This window comes from Salminus brasiliensis, chromosome 23 (assembly GCF_030463535.1).
Source record: "Salminus brasiliensis chromosome 23, fSalBra1.hap2, whole genome shotgun sequence".
Classification (NCBI taxonomy): Eukaryota; Metazoa; Chordata; class Actinopteri; order Characiformes; family Bryconidae; genus Salminus; species Salminus brasiliensis.
The window spans coordinates 32,256,331-32,271,076 of NC_132900.1; the positions used below are offsets into that span (position 1 = coordinate 32,256,331).

General features: G+C 43.9%; 1 protein-coding gene across 4 annotated transcripts in view; it reads right to left on the bottom strand.

The window, feature by feature from the left end:
• The window catches only part of limk1a (LIM domain kinase 1a), a 57,369-nt gene that overhangs the window by 17,106 nt on the left and 25,517 nt on the right, over positions 1 to 14,746 (bottom strand). For 3 of the 4 annotated variants that reach the window (XM_072668432.1, XM_072668434.1, XM_072668433.1), the window contains one exon: positions 11,566 to 11,704. In XM_072668432.1, the coding sequence (XP_072524533.1) occupies positions 11,566 to 11,704 (139 nt within the window). Of the gene's footprint in view, positions 1 to 5,109; positions 5,349 to 11,565; positions 11,705 to 14,746 lie in introns of those variants that run through there. The other variant, XM_072668436.1, reaches the window with a different exon arrangement.

Genomic DNA, 14,746 nt, shown 5'->3' on the forward strand with positions numbered 1-14,746 from the left:
GCATTAACATAACATTGCTGTCACCAAAAAAAAAACAAAAAAAAAAAACTTGTATCTCCATTATAGTTTTTCACTTTTAAGATCAGATAATCCTTTATTAGTCCCACAGTGGGAAAATTCTCAGTGTTACAGCAGAAAAGGGATAGCAAGACACAAGACGCAAAAACGTAGATAAATGACCAATATATACACAATATAAATAATAGAAGTAAAAAAACAATAACGATATTATTTACAGATTTTCTCCATAAAGTGAATCAGGCAGTTGTTCTTTATACTGTATCAGAATTTTATAATGAATGGACCAATAGAAATGCTCCAACATGACCTGGAATAAAATCTTCTCCTGTAAAGTTGATATTTTTGGAGATACGAGGTTTTTGTGTGACAGTGACGATAAGAAACATGCTCTTTGTGATTCAACAGCCACCCTGAAAGATTTTCCTCCACCCTAATGTGTGACTGGTGGTGTAGTAAATGTGGAAACCACAGCAAGAGGCCAGGGGAAACAACCGTGACGCCATCACACACCTCCACAGGAGGCACCATTTGTCGACCCCCCTCACGATTCTGAAACCAACCAACGCTGGTGGTAAGAGGAACAACTGTCCAGTCACGAACACAGGAGCGGCTGGACGGAACACAGCTTGCAGACCACTTCTGTATAGGAAAACACAGCCTGCTGCCGCCCACCGAGGAAACAGCAACATCCCACGCGGCTGAGAGCACTCCAGCAAATGAGCCGCTGTCTACTGAGCACTATAAGGGCAGAGGAAGGTTATGAGGACACTAAACTGAAGCAATGTGCCCGTCAGCAGGAGCCTGTAACACAACACACAGGACAGCAGCTCTGTCTTCCTCTCGCTTCTATACCTTTCAGTTTACTGGACACTCCTTCTAATGAATCCATTCAGCTACTTTAGGTGGCACTCGTTGCTGACACAGATGTGCAAATGCACACACACAGCTTGTCTAGTCCTTGTAGAGAAGAAGTACTGCCAATAGAATAGGACTCAGATAAACATCATGACCCTATTGGCTCCATGCTGCCTAATAATACCAGGCGTGGGCTAGAGGGGTATAAAGCCCCCCAGCATTGAGGAGCTGTGGAGCAGTGGAGGAACTGTGTTCTCTGGAATGATGGTGGAGGAGCTCCATCCAGTACTTTTGGGATGAGTTGGGGAGATGAGGATGATGAGGTGGGGTGGTGATCATCATCCAAAATCCTGACCTCACTAATTTCACTAACGCAATCCCAGCTCACAGCAATGCTCCTCTACAGTCTAGTACAACGTCTTCTTCCCTGGACAATAGAGACACTCTTTTCAATGCCCTTAATTTCAGAAAAAACAAAGAATGAGCAGGTGTCCCAAAACTTTTGTCCATTTAGGTTATTTTCATTTGTCAGTGATGTCAATTAAAGAAAACAGAACAGGGTAAGTTTATCAACAGGCCCAACATCTATTAGTTTACATCAGTGCCCGTCCTTCCGCTCATGAAGATTAGATTTTACAGTAATCAGCTTTCGGGTTCTGTTTCAGCTCAGCAAACACACACACACACACACACACACACACACACACACTGTCTTTTAGGGCGTTTTATTCCCACCACTGTACTGTTTCATTTCTGTAGCTAAATACCACCCTGCCTACAAGCAAACCCACCTGTAATCTCAACCTGAGAAACCAAGAAGGAATCTTTTAACTTCTCTATTAAAACCACATGCAGGAAATACTCTCGCATCCCACCACAGACACTCACATGTCACATGGCAACATATTCAATTCCCATAAAGAAATGATTATTTGCGAAAAACACATAAAAAAACCCTCGTCTGGAAAGTTATTAAACCGCCTCTGATCAAACCTGCGTTCATGTGATCGCCCCAAACTCATTCCTCTTTCTTCTTCCAGCCTCCTCTCTGCAGCAGAAGTGGAGGACGGTGTAGCGGGACACATTATGACAGTTCAAATAGGAAGCATGTGTCTGCTTGGATGAGGCGGAGGCAGGGGGTATTTAAAGGACAGTTTGACCCAATGGAAGAGTCAGTCCCCCGCAGAAACACATCTGGTAAAGATGTGAGGAGGTTAGAATGGGAACATTATGAGGTTTGACATGTTCAGCCTGACTTTGTAGATCAGACTCCTGGGATTCCTTCATATGAGCTTTTACTCTTTAACTGCAGAAATATATATTAGAGAAGTGAAATTCCTTCTAAATACCTGATATTTCTCATTTCAAGATTATTCTAGCAATATTATTCATATTTCTATTATTAATATTATACATATGTTATGATTTATTCGCTTATTTCTGTTTTAAGGAATTTTATCTACTTTTATTTGATATATATTCTTTTACAATGTTTCATTTCAAACGTTGTCCCCTAGCTACAAACTCTAGCAAATGTTCTGCAGCCTGAACGTTGTTCTGTGAATTCAGTGATTCAGTGATTTGTTACTAAAGCATCAATAGTCTAAACTGTGCATTTTAGTTTGTATTTATTGTTTTTATTTATTACAGCACTAATAATTAATACCTGGCCTAAATGTTGCTGTAATCACCAGCTGAGATCTGACAGACAGAAGGAATGACGACTGACAGGAAAGCCCGGTCATAAAGCCCAGTTCAGTTCAATCAGCTATCTCTCCATCGCTGCTTCACAGTGACGGTACAGACAGCACAGCGAGATCTTCCTGATTCCCTGCTGGCGACTTTCCATCAAAACTAACTGCTGTTCCACAAGAAACAATGAGGTATTTATGACTCCAGAGAATTTGATACAGCTGTTTAAGGTCCTCCTTTTATTCATGGGCTAGGTGCTGGTTATTTATGACCTCTCCCAGTAGAACGGGGGTCTGAGAGGTGGGCTGCCCCTCTTTGTCATTAAAACTTCCCACAGCGGGGGGGTGGTGGTGGGGGGTGGATGGGTTAGTCTAGAGAGGTACAGCTTCTATTTATCTTAGCTCTATCAGTCGCAGCTGTGATACACACTGCCCAGTCATCTACCTATCCGCTCAGGGCCGCTGCATTAGTCATGTGTCGGTGGTGAGTTTTTCCATATGGACTTTTAGACTGAGGCTAATGCAGCGAGATCATGTGCTCGACTCCCTGAATTATCATTAGCAGCTGTGAACACCAGACGTGACGTCAGCCCCACCGATAAATTCTGCTGAGCTAGTGAGCTCATCATGAAATTCCTCAAAGCTGGATGCTACGAAATTTAGCATGGCAGCAGTAGGGTTAACCTGTGACTGTCTAGACATGTGGCTGAGGACCAGAGGTGGGCAGAGCAGCCAGAACCCACTGTCCAGTAATAGCACTGCTACTTCTGTGTTACTTCTGTGAAATGAGTCAAATAGAGGTACCAACAGCAACTCGCGTAGGAGTACAGAAGAAGCAGGCCAGTGAGCTACTTAATTACTGAGGAACTGCAGCGAACCTTCTGAAGAGCATCCAGCATCTCAGGATAGGAACTGCAGTTAGTGCAGCTGGTAGAGTCTACGCTAATGCTGTAGGTAAAGCTGGAGGTAATGCTGGAGGTAATGCTGGAGGTAATGCTGTAGGTAAAGCTGGAGGTAATGCTGGAGGTAATGCTGGAGGTAATGCTGGAGGTAAAGCTGGAGGTAATGCAGTAGGTAAAGCTGGAGGTAATGCTGGAGGTAAAGCTGGAGGTAATGCAGTAGGTAAAGCTGGAGGTAATGCTGGAGGTAATGCTGGAGGTAAAGCTGGAGGTAATGCAGTAGGTAAAGCTGGAGGTAATGGAACAATTAAAAAAAGAAAAGGCAGTGCCATTTATTCATCTTTTTGACAGACATTATTAATTAACTAGACATTATTTCTCTTTTTGTACCATTTCTATCTTTTTCATCAGTGTATTTGATCACTATATTGTGTAATTCTGTGAATTTACCATAGAATTAACACAGATTCCTTAAGGCATTTTGGCCTCTCACAGGGAAAGTTAGCCAGGCTAAGATACAGCTGCTACATAGTGGAATAAAAGAGAAACTGAATACATTTAGTGGATGTTTGGACTTATTTATGCACAGATAGATCACAAATCTAACTAAATATCTCTATAGAAATATATGTTCCACTCTGTTGTGATTTGGACTCACAATAATCTAAAGCTATTAATAAAGCATAAATCCATGAAAACCGGCGAGTACCTGACGTACCTGAGTATATGTAATTACATGCTCTCCACATCTGCTAAGTATATAAGAACCTGAGTACGCTAAACTTCCAAAGAGATGATGATGGAATACGAGGTTTTAGAGCGATGATGTCATTCCTCTAATGCTGTTTTTATAGGAGGGAAGATTCAGGCAAAATATAACAACAATTCAAGAGAAGCCGTGTCAGCGCTAAACAGAAGATCTAATGTTGACATCGGAAATAAAAAACCCACAGCAGGCCCAGTCCAGTCCAAGGCCTCCTCTAGTGGAGCGTGGCTAACATGATCAGACAAGTGAGCACAATCAGGTCAAGATCTGTAGGAGCACCCCTTGTTTTCTGAAGGCAAGTGGGCCATTTATAGACTCTGGTCCCCCTGACCCAAAACCCAGACCATGCCCTGGTGGATAATTAGCATCTTGGCAGAATATAAAAGAAACAGAATTCTGAAGTTGGCATCTTTTTAATCCTGGATTAAAGGATTTGGAGAATCTTTAAATATTTCAAGACATGCCCTAAATCCATCAGCACGAAGAACCAGAGAACCAGCAAATCTCATGCGTCATATTTCAGGAACCTTGTTTAAAAAAACACGTCATAATATGTTTTATATATTTATATATATATATATATATAGAGAGAGAGAGAGATTGATAAATTTGTCACATACATATATATATATTATATAAATATAAATAAATATATATATATTATAAACAAATAAATAAATCAATCTCATAGAAGCTGATGGTAAGCTCATTTCCATGCTTCTCCAGATTCAGTATATCAGACCACCTTTTCTGATCCATGTGTCCAGCATGAATAGTTAATGGGAGAGGGAGGCAGAGCGCTCAGTGGGAAAGCTCTGTGCTCTGGCTCTCGACAGGTCTGCTGCAGACAGGCAGAATGAAGAAACAGCCATCTTACCTTCTTGTCCCTCTTCCACAGTTTCAGACAGCAAAATCCCCAGAAAAACAAATCCCCCACCATGACAGCGGCTGGGCTGCGCGGCTAACGTGTCGAGCTCATTCTAGCTAAAGGCAGATCGGCGGCGTCACACAAACACAACAGAGCCGGCAGCCAAGAGGGAAGAGGCGGTGACCACGCCCCCCAAAGGCTTAGCTCATCTCTGAAAGCATGTCATACTGCTCTCTCTCTCTCTCTCTCTCTCTCCTCCCTCCTCTCTGTTCCCCTCTCTCTCTCTCTCTGTCTCTCTCTCTCTCTGTCTCTCTCTCTCTCTCTCTCTCTCTCTCTCTCTCTCTCTCTCTCTCTCCCCTCCCTCCAGCTGCCTCTCTCTCTGTGACATCATTACTTCCTGCCGAGCCCACCCATGTGCTTCTGCGCAGTGGCTAACTGCCTCCACCCCCACCTAACACACACACACACTCTACACTGCAGGCTGCCTGGAAATATAAGCTGGTGAATCAAACATAACATCTCACACTGACATTAACACTCAACACCTTCCCCTATAAAGCTGATGTTTTGGAGATGCAAGTTTTTTGCAGTGATGATATGATATGATATGCAAAAGGTTTTTTTTTTTGCTTTTATATTTGCTTGCTAAAATATATCGACAAAAGTATTGGGACACCTGCTCCAAATGTTGGTGGACATTGTTGAAACCACTGCTGACACAGATGTGCAAATGCGCACACACAGCTTCTCTAGTCCCTGAAGAGAAGAAGTACTGCCAATAGAATAGGACTCTCCAAACATCATGACCCTATTGGCACCATGCTGCCTAATGTCAGGCGTGGGCTAGTAGAGGGGTATAAAGCCCCCCAGCATTGAGCTGTGGAGCAGTGGAGGAGCTGTGGTGGAGCTCCATCCAGTACTTTTGGGATGAGGTGTGGAGTAAGGGATGAAGTGGGGTGGTGCTCATCATGACTTCAGAAGAAACAATGAATGAGCAAAGGTGTCCCAATACTTTTGTCCATGCAGTGTTTTTTTATGAATAAAGTCCTGCACTGCTTAATGACACATCACTACTACACCGGACTGACCCAAAGACTGCATTCCTCTGATGACTGGTCAACAGGCCATATGCTCACACAGTGACAGGGCTGATTAAAGAGCACCAGGGTTCTCCCCGAGCTTATTTCACAGCACAGCAAGAGCCAGCAAGGTGGAGCTATACCCTGTGTGTGTGTTTGTGTGTGTGTGCTACATGAGAATGTGTGTGAGTATAGAGAGGAAGGGGGTGATAATGTTAATCAGTGGGTTCCGGCCTGCTGGCCAGGTCTGGCAGCAGCTGCGAGCAATAGAGCCATCTGACCAGGAGGGTGCAGATATTAATAGAGTCAGGCTGGACGTCCAGCGCACCACAGAGCCCGCAGCATCTCACAGTGGAGCTAGCAGCAAGAACATCAGAGAAAACCCGACACAGAACCAGGTTTATCAGCTCCACAAAACTCTGGCAAAATGAAGCTAAAATAGCTAACAGGTCCACTTACTGAAGTGCTGCAGTACACACCAGCCTGAGAGATGGCTGCTGCTGTTTTTAGCTACGTGACGATGTTTTGTATATTCATGCAGGTCGCTAGTGTGTCAGAAACCACATGAGCAAGTGTTTTTGAGACCACTTACCTCAACACAGTATGAGGCAAGTGTGGGAGGATTTAGGCCTGCAGTTGTAAAGAACTGCTTCATAGGAGTGTAATAATGCAGTGTACTGTACTGTTAGCTGGTGTGGTGGAGCTGTGGAGCTGGGGACGGCAAGGCTGGGCATCGACGATAGTTAGAAAAGAGGCGGTGTCTGGCTTTGCATGTATTGGCGGAGACGTATTCAGTGCCTATCCTCCTAGTGTCGGGAGCATTGCTAATGCTAGGGGGCGCTATGAACAGGTGGGTTCACTTAAAGCTGGAGAAAAAAGGAAATAAAATAAAATAAAAACTGCAAATTTCATTGGAAAGAGCATCAATATCCTTGTTTAATTGGATGTAGATCAGCAGAATTTATTTAAAAAACTTACTGACAGCAAGTTCTAAAATCTGGCACCACTAGTGCATTTAGTTTGTGTGTACTTATTGCAATAATTATTTTGTATTGTTAAAAATGTTTTTAAAGTATGAAAGTATAAAGGAGGGGTGGGGGTGCATTCCTAAGAATAAAGGCTCTTAAATGGGTCTTGGTTTGCACTGAGGCTCAATGTAACAACTTCATTGGTATAAAAGCCAATATCAAAATATCATGTTTCTCATACTTAACCAAAGTATTCTTATATGCCATGACTTCCAGTATAGCTAGCTGCATTAGCCTTGTAGCTCAGTATAAAACTAAGCTTAACACAACATGTCTAGATGATCTGCTATACGCTGGACTTTTGCCCAAACTACTGCTTAACCCCTTCTGCGCTGTACGTAAGCTCACACTATGTCACGCTCATAACCAATTTCAAAGGCAACATCATAGAACCCTGAGGGACTTCACAATATACTTTAACCGCACAGTTACCAAATACTTCACAGCAATTAGGAATAATACCAGAATAATAAACCTAGGGCTCAAAGAGCTGCACTAACAACCAGGTAATGATATTTACGTCCTGACCACAGTTCTCAGAAAGTTCAGTAAGTTTCGTCAACAACTTCATCCTCACCCTCCAAAAGTGTGAAGAGAGATGGAGAACCTAATTGTCTAAATCTGTTGAAAAGCCCTCTGTCAGCAGTGTGTTGGTGTAAGGCGAGCACACTCTGCTCTCCAGCGCTGAAGCCATACCCCCCAGCAACTACACGATGTACCCCTTTACGAAAGGAAACTTTCTAACAGAAAGGAAAATGGGTAATTTCCAAAGAGCACAGACTAAGGCAACAACAGTATAAACTGGAGAGGTGTATTGTGCAATCAACTTACTTTAGGGAAACTGAAAGAGCTGTGAGTAATGCCATCTCAGCTTGAGACCGTGATATTTTATCTCAGGGGGGGTAAAAAAACCCCACTGAACATTACAGTACTTAGCACACCCTCATTTCCACTGAAAAACACTCCTACTAGTCATTCTACAAATCAACAATGATGGTAGCAACTATCTGATAAAACCCCTTCCTGGTATAAACACCTCCGAGCAAACAGCAAGCGTACCTGCAGCCTGTTATCACGCCAGAACCCACATCTAACCTTAGTCAGATAGAGGAGGCTGAACACAAGACCTCAGCCGGTAACGTGGTTATGCTGGGAGAGATTCAGAGAGACTCAGCCAGGAGACACAGAAACAGCCCCTCTGTTGGTTGATGCCAGTGGGAGTTTAGCTATTGCTAAAGTGGTACTTTCCGTCCACTCGCCTCGGGAAAGACACGTGTATGTCACACCATTTCACAACAGCACTGTGTGTGTGTGACTGCTGAAGCAGAGGAGGGGGTGCATTCCTAAAAATAAAGATCCTAAATGGTCCTTGGCTTGGATTGGTGGCTCCGGGTAACATCTTTACTCAATATCAATATCCGACACACATGATACTGTTTTCATAGACAAACAAAGTTAAACACACAGGCTGCAGTTTTACCCACTGTCCCACTGTGAGCCTATACTTTATTTCATGTTTGCAGTGGATATTTATATTGTAGTGTGTTATATATATATAGATTCAGATTCAGCTCCATCCTTCACACTATGGTCTTTAGCCCAAATGCAGTCACTCCTTTTAGCCACCCCGCAGGTATTTATAGTCTGAGCATCCTCATGTAGCGCCATCTGCAGGAGATCTTTTTATACATAATGGAGAGTTCTGTATGTAAATATATATAGATATATATATCATATATAATGTAATAGTTTTGAGTTATTCGCTCTATCTTGCTGCACACTGATGACCTGATTCACCAGCATTTCAATGCATGAATGTCTTATGAATGACCAATAAACCATGGCTTGACGACTCATGGTAAAGATCACAGAGCCATCCTTTCAGCTCCCACCCTGTCGCACAAAATCTTTTCTTTTTTGAGTTTCAGGAATATGATAATCCTAGCTCTTGGGCCTAGCGCTACAGTCGCCTTGCTGTGTAACATGATGGACATACACGTGGCTCTGGATAAGAGCCTCTGCTAAATGGTCAATTTTCATATGGGCTGAGTGACACGTTTTAGTGCTTTTTTCGAAGTTATTATTTTATTTTTAAGACTGTATCAGATAATGATGAAATCCTTCAATAACCTGATTGGAATCATTGGCATAAGCAGGAAGAGGTAAGAGAGAGAGAGATTGCCAAGACTGATCTAATTACAGGCTTTTGCCTGAGCTGCAGTGTAAATCACTGGCCCTGGAAGACAGAGAGGGAGAAAAGGGCAGTGAGTTCAGTCTGACTGCCTGTCTGAGAGTAGACTCATATGAAGAAGTGTCCTCGAAGTATGTGAGTAAACATATATATGCATATTTTCAATAAGCAATTAGAAACGCAGAGCTTGTATCTCCACCTTGCTGTAGCTGTTAATGCACATTTAGTCTTATCCATCCTCCAGCCTTTCATCCGTGGTTAGATATTTTTGGGGGGTGGACCACTCTCAATCTACCAGTGATAAAGTGTGTAGCAACACCCCAGCTGTCATCAGTACAACCTACCACAGCACCACACACTCACTACCATGTTTAGAAAACAATGTTTTTGTTTTGGTCAAGGTGGTCCAGCTTAGCACTTGACCAGTTTAAGGTATATTTTTGTTTGAGTTTGATGGTTTAGCAGGTCTACAAGATACCCCCAGCCCTAGTACTAGGTTCATCCATCAGGTCTGTTTAAAGACTGGGGTGCTGCAAGGCCTTTTATCTGACCATCGTCCAGGGAGTGCATTTTCACTGGCTATAATCAGCACTGTAATGTGATTGAATGGCACGAGCGTTTCAGATTTACAGGGTGGTATCTGTCAGCACGCCTCTGCAAAGTTAAGTAAAATGTGGGCCTGCACCGGATACAGGAATAGCATGCTCCACCATCTTTAATTAACTCAGCATGGGCCAGGGGTGTTCAATTATAGTGATTGCACTCCACAGCACAGGCCATGTGTCAGTTAACTGGGGTGTGGAGTCTGGTTTAAGTGCTTTGGCAAACTGTCTTGGGTCTTGGGTCAGGACTGGTCAGTAAATAAGGTCGTACAGTGGACAGGCAGTGGTCACATGCTGAACATTACATGTTTATTATTTCTATACTTGACTGATAAAAACATGAGATGATACCGAAAAAGCCTTAAAGATCAGCTCTGAAAAAAAGAGTCAGACCTTATGAACAGTTATGAACAGGATTTAACCTTATTTAACCTCATTATATATAATTAAAATAATGCATTACCCTTCCTTCCTGTCCAGGCCTGTCAGGATCAATCGCTCGGTCTAAAGTGAGGTGTAATGAGCGTGACTGAGACTAAACCCCCTGGGGGCCGGTAATAAAACTGAGTGAAATGTGGGACACACCTGGATGATGTCCAACATGAAAATATAATTTAATCAGTTGTGCAGCTGCACTGCTCTTCACTCACTGTGATCTGGGACAGTAGGTATTACCCCTGAACTGTAGGTTAAGTTAATGAACAGACAGAAGTGACACTGAGCGACGTGCTTCAATGCAAGTCACTTTTTGGGAGAATGGAGGCACTGAGATTGACCTAGGAAAGTGTGAAGGAAGCACAGGATGGTTGCACAGCTTAACTGGTTCCCACATGCTGTACACATGCATTTCTGGACAAGCTGAGAGCTACAGAAGCGTCACTGAAAGGTAGAGCAGCATGTGGACTGAGGGGGTAGAGTAATACTACAGGATTGTACACTAATATGACTCTATGGGTTACGCAGCGCTACGCTCACAGTTCTGGAGAGCGCCATCCTGCTCGCTTCACCAGAGCTCCATAGTGCAGTTAGCAGCGCTCCGAGCCCGGAGTAGCAGCGCTAGAGACGCTGTCCTCCCTGATACAGTCAGTGGAGCAGCACCATGATCCCGAAGCTGCTGATTATAAAGGTAGAAATGCTGCAGACTGCTGCTTTAAAGACCCCTCAAACAGTCCAGGTCAAGCAGACACACCCCTGTTACAGTGACGGTCACAAAAATGGCAATTAAAGATAGCGCCAAAAGACTGCTGTCGCATCTCGTAACCAGCACAAAGTTTCCCCTCATTACCATAATCTCTCCCCCTCCCCATGAATTATACATACTGGCTCTTTCAGCAAGGCAAGATGGAGAACAGTGGATTGCTGTTTAATTCATAGAGCTTCTCCACACGTGCGAAACAGAGCCAACCGCTGCGTGAATGTGTTTTTCTGTTGGCCCGCGTAACAGGAGCGGCTGTGTGAAACGCGAAGCTCGTCCGTGCGGGAGAAAAGAGATTGCGGGGTGTGGAGAGATGGGGAGACAGAGAGGGACGGATGAGGTGTCTCTCCGTCTTGTGTTTGAGACTCACCATGATGAGGCCGGTGGTGATGGGCTCAGAGCAGCCATGACACAGCTCCCCAAACTTGGCCCAGTAGTCCTTCTTACAGAAGAGGCGACCATCTTTTTCATAGTACCAGTGAGACAGGGAGGCACTGCACTCACAGCATCTGAGAGAGAGAGAGAGCGAGAGAGAGAGAGGGAGAGAGACAGAGAGAAACAACACTGCTGTTATTATGACTGTGACGCTGAATTCTGCACTAGGTAAAACGTCCAGACACAACGATGAGGTCAAAAGGACAGTTGTGTCAATGTTATCTCCACAAACCACTCATCAAAACAGTCCTGCACTGTCATCATGCTGATGAAGACACTACTGAGCTCCAGGCCTGGGATGAAAACAACATCAGACCAAACAAACTTCTCCCTTTCTTTGATTCACAAAGATACACCAGATCTTTATATATTCTATTATCTGTTGTTTAAAGCGGCAGTATGGAGATTTGGTATTTCTTGCTCCTGGGCTCCCCCTACAGTCCAAAAGTGTACTTCATGCTTTGAGGAGAGGACAGGCTCTACACATGCATTTCTGGACAAGCAGAAGAGACGCTGTCCTCCCTGATACAGTCAGAGGAGCAGCACCATGATCCTAAAGCTGTAAGGGGTCAGTGTCTGCCGCCACCTACCAGCAGAGGGCGGCGGCAGTGAGGCATGGTTACCCAAGGGAACTCTAATCCTCAGAGATCCTAGGGAGTAATCAGTGCCAACCAGACACACCTGGTGGTCACAGCATTTAAGGCTGTGAGAAACAGCACTTCTCTGTCACACCTTTGTAGAGGGGTGACCGGTACGGTACACAGAGCTGAGAGAATCAGAGAAGTTTGAAAAGAGGAAAGAGAGCGAGCTGAAAAGAAATAGTTTGAGGAAAGGAAGGAGAAAAGTCTTGAAGGAAGAAAACAAGAAAAGTTGCAAAAGAAAGAAAGTGAAGAGAGTACAGCTAAAGTGAAGCGTTGAGCCTCAGGTCCTTCGTTTTAAGAGCTACTTCAGTTAGTTCTCGAGAGAGAGAGAGAGAGAGAGAGAGAGAGAGAGAGAGAGAGAGAGAGAGGGGCAGTTGTTTTTCATCAGTAGTTTTAGTGCTAGCTGTCCTCAGTCTGAGCTTCGCCATCTTGGCGTCTCCTTTGTTTGGTTTTCCCGCCTTTTTTTATTTCATTGTTTTAAGGGGTGCAACTCCACCCATTACCTGTGCTCGCTGGTGGTGCTCCACTGCCAGGGTTGCTGGTTCAAACCCAGCTGGGAGCAACTTTCCTCCCACAAGTACACAAAAGCTCCCACAGTGACATTACCCACACATCACACATTTAAGGCCTCTCCTCCCTGCTCCCTGTCTGCTCGCTGACCGGCCCGTAACAGAAGCTGCTGATTTAACGTAGAAATGCCGTTTTTTTTTTTTTTTTTTTTTTTTTTTCTTTAATCCACCCTGTCATGTTCTCTAGATTTTCAATACGATTAGACCATCATCAAAGCATTTCACTGCTAGTTGTGTGTATGACTGTGCATGTGACCAATACACTGGTTTTATTTGAACAGCAGAGCTAAAGGAAGCCAGTAGAAGTATCTGGTGTCTGTCACACTTAAGACCTCAGATGTTACAAGGCCAGAGGCGACGACTGAAGAGCTAAAGAACATGCTTTCGTTTCTGAGAGAAGACAAGAAATCCACTGTTCGTGCCAGATTAACTGATCTGCACCACTTTGAGACTTGTACTGCATATTTACTGCACCACATTCAATTAACCAGAGCTAATTACACTCTTCTAATGACACATGCAGTTGGTCAGTGGGAGAACTCCCATTATGGAAGACCTGCTCAGACAAGCGTGTTGCTCATCAAAATAACAGAACAGAGTTTTATTATGTTTTGGCACAATAGATTGTATTATTGTTCTTCCTGCTTTTAGAAATATACTTCAAATGTTTTATGGGTTATTAAAATATTAGGAACTGTTCAGAACCACACTTCAGCCCTCTCTGCCCTGCGTTTGTGTGTGATTCGATATTTCTGACAGTGTGTGTGAGATGCGTGTTCTTTGCGTAGGTGTTGGAGAGAGACGATAATAGAGACACACAAGAAACAGACCATGACAAATATTGTGCCCACCCTTCCTGACCCCTCTTTCTCTCGGGCCGCCGACCCTCCCACTCTCTCTCCATTAGAAACCGAGTGGGTCGATCGGGCCCGGCCTCACGGGACCACATCTATCAATCCCCATCTGCTGCTCCGGCTGGGCATACTGACCTGTCCAGACTAGTGTGGTTGTATCCGCTAAACTGGGATATATGAAGCGGTTCAGAGTCCAGACCTTTCAAATGAAAATATTAAAAATACTATTTTTTTTATAAAATGGGCAGTATATGCTAAGCAGTCAGTAATGTAAGCAAAAAAAAAAAAAGCCAAAAGCAAATGACCTGCTAGCACTTTCAAAACAAACATATCACATCATGCAAAAACCTTGTATCTTCCAAATAGCAACTTCACAGGAGAAGAAAAGACTTTTTGTACGCTGGTAAAGAACAGCTTTCATGGAAGTCTGAACAAAGGAGGTGTTCCGCTGTCTCTAATGATGGGGTCACTCTAGTCATTTAATTTAAAGCTGATAAGAGGATATGGGGGAAGATACTGCTGAAGATATTGGTGAAGACCCACTGTTCCAAGCCACTAAACGTCACCAATATGGATACATTTGCAGAACTTTAATATTGGTTGATCCCAGATTAATGCTATATTGGGCAGGTCCTATCATGCAGATGCACATGGCTGAATCATGTCATTTACGTCATACAGGTGTTGCAAATCATCAAATAACAAATCAGCCAATTCTCATCTAATGATGAGCTGATGATCTTCAGCTGCCTTAACCATGACCATAACTCCCTCAGTCAGACCACTCCGCCCCCAGCACGGCAGTCTGATTTGCTGGAGGAGGCAGAAAACGCAGTTCAAGAACATTTAGAGGACGTTCACCATCACCGAGTGAAGTGCACGCTAAGCTGACTCCACCCTGTAACAGCCCCCACCCCCACCCCCCTGCCGAAAGCCCACTGGCACACTTCTGAGAGATCAAAGCTACTGTGGCTCTAAATCCCTGTCTTTGCTAAAAGGGCTGAACTGAGTGTTCTGTGCGAACATGGTGAAGAAGACGAGTCCCTAAACTG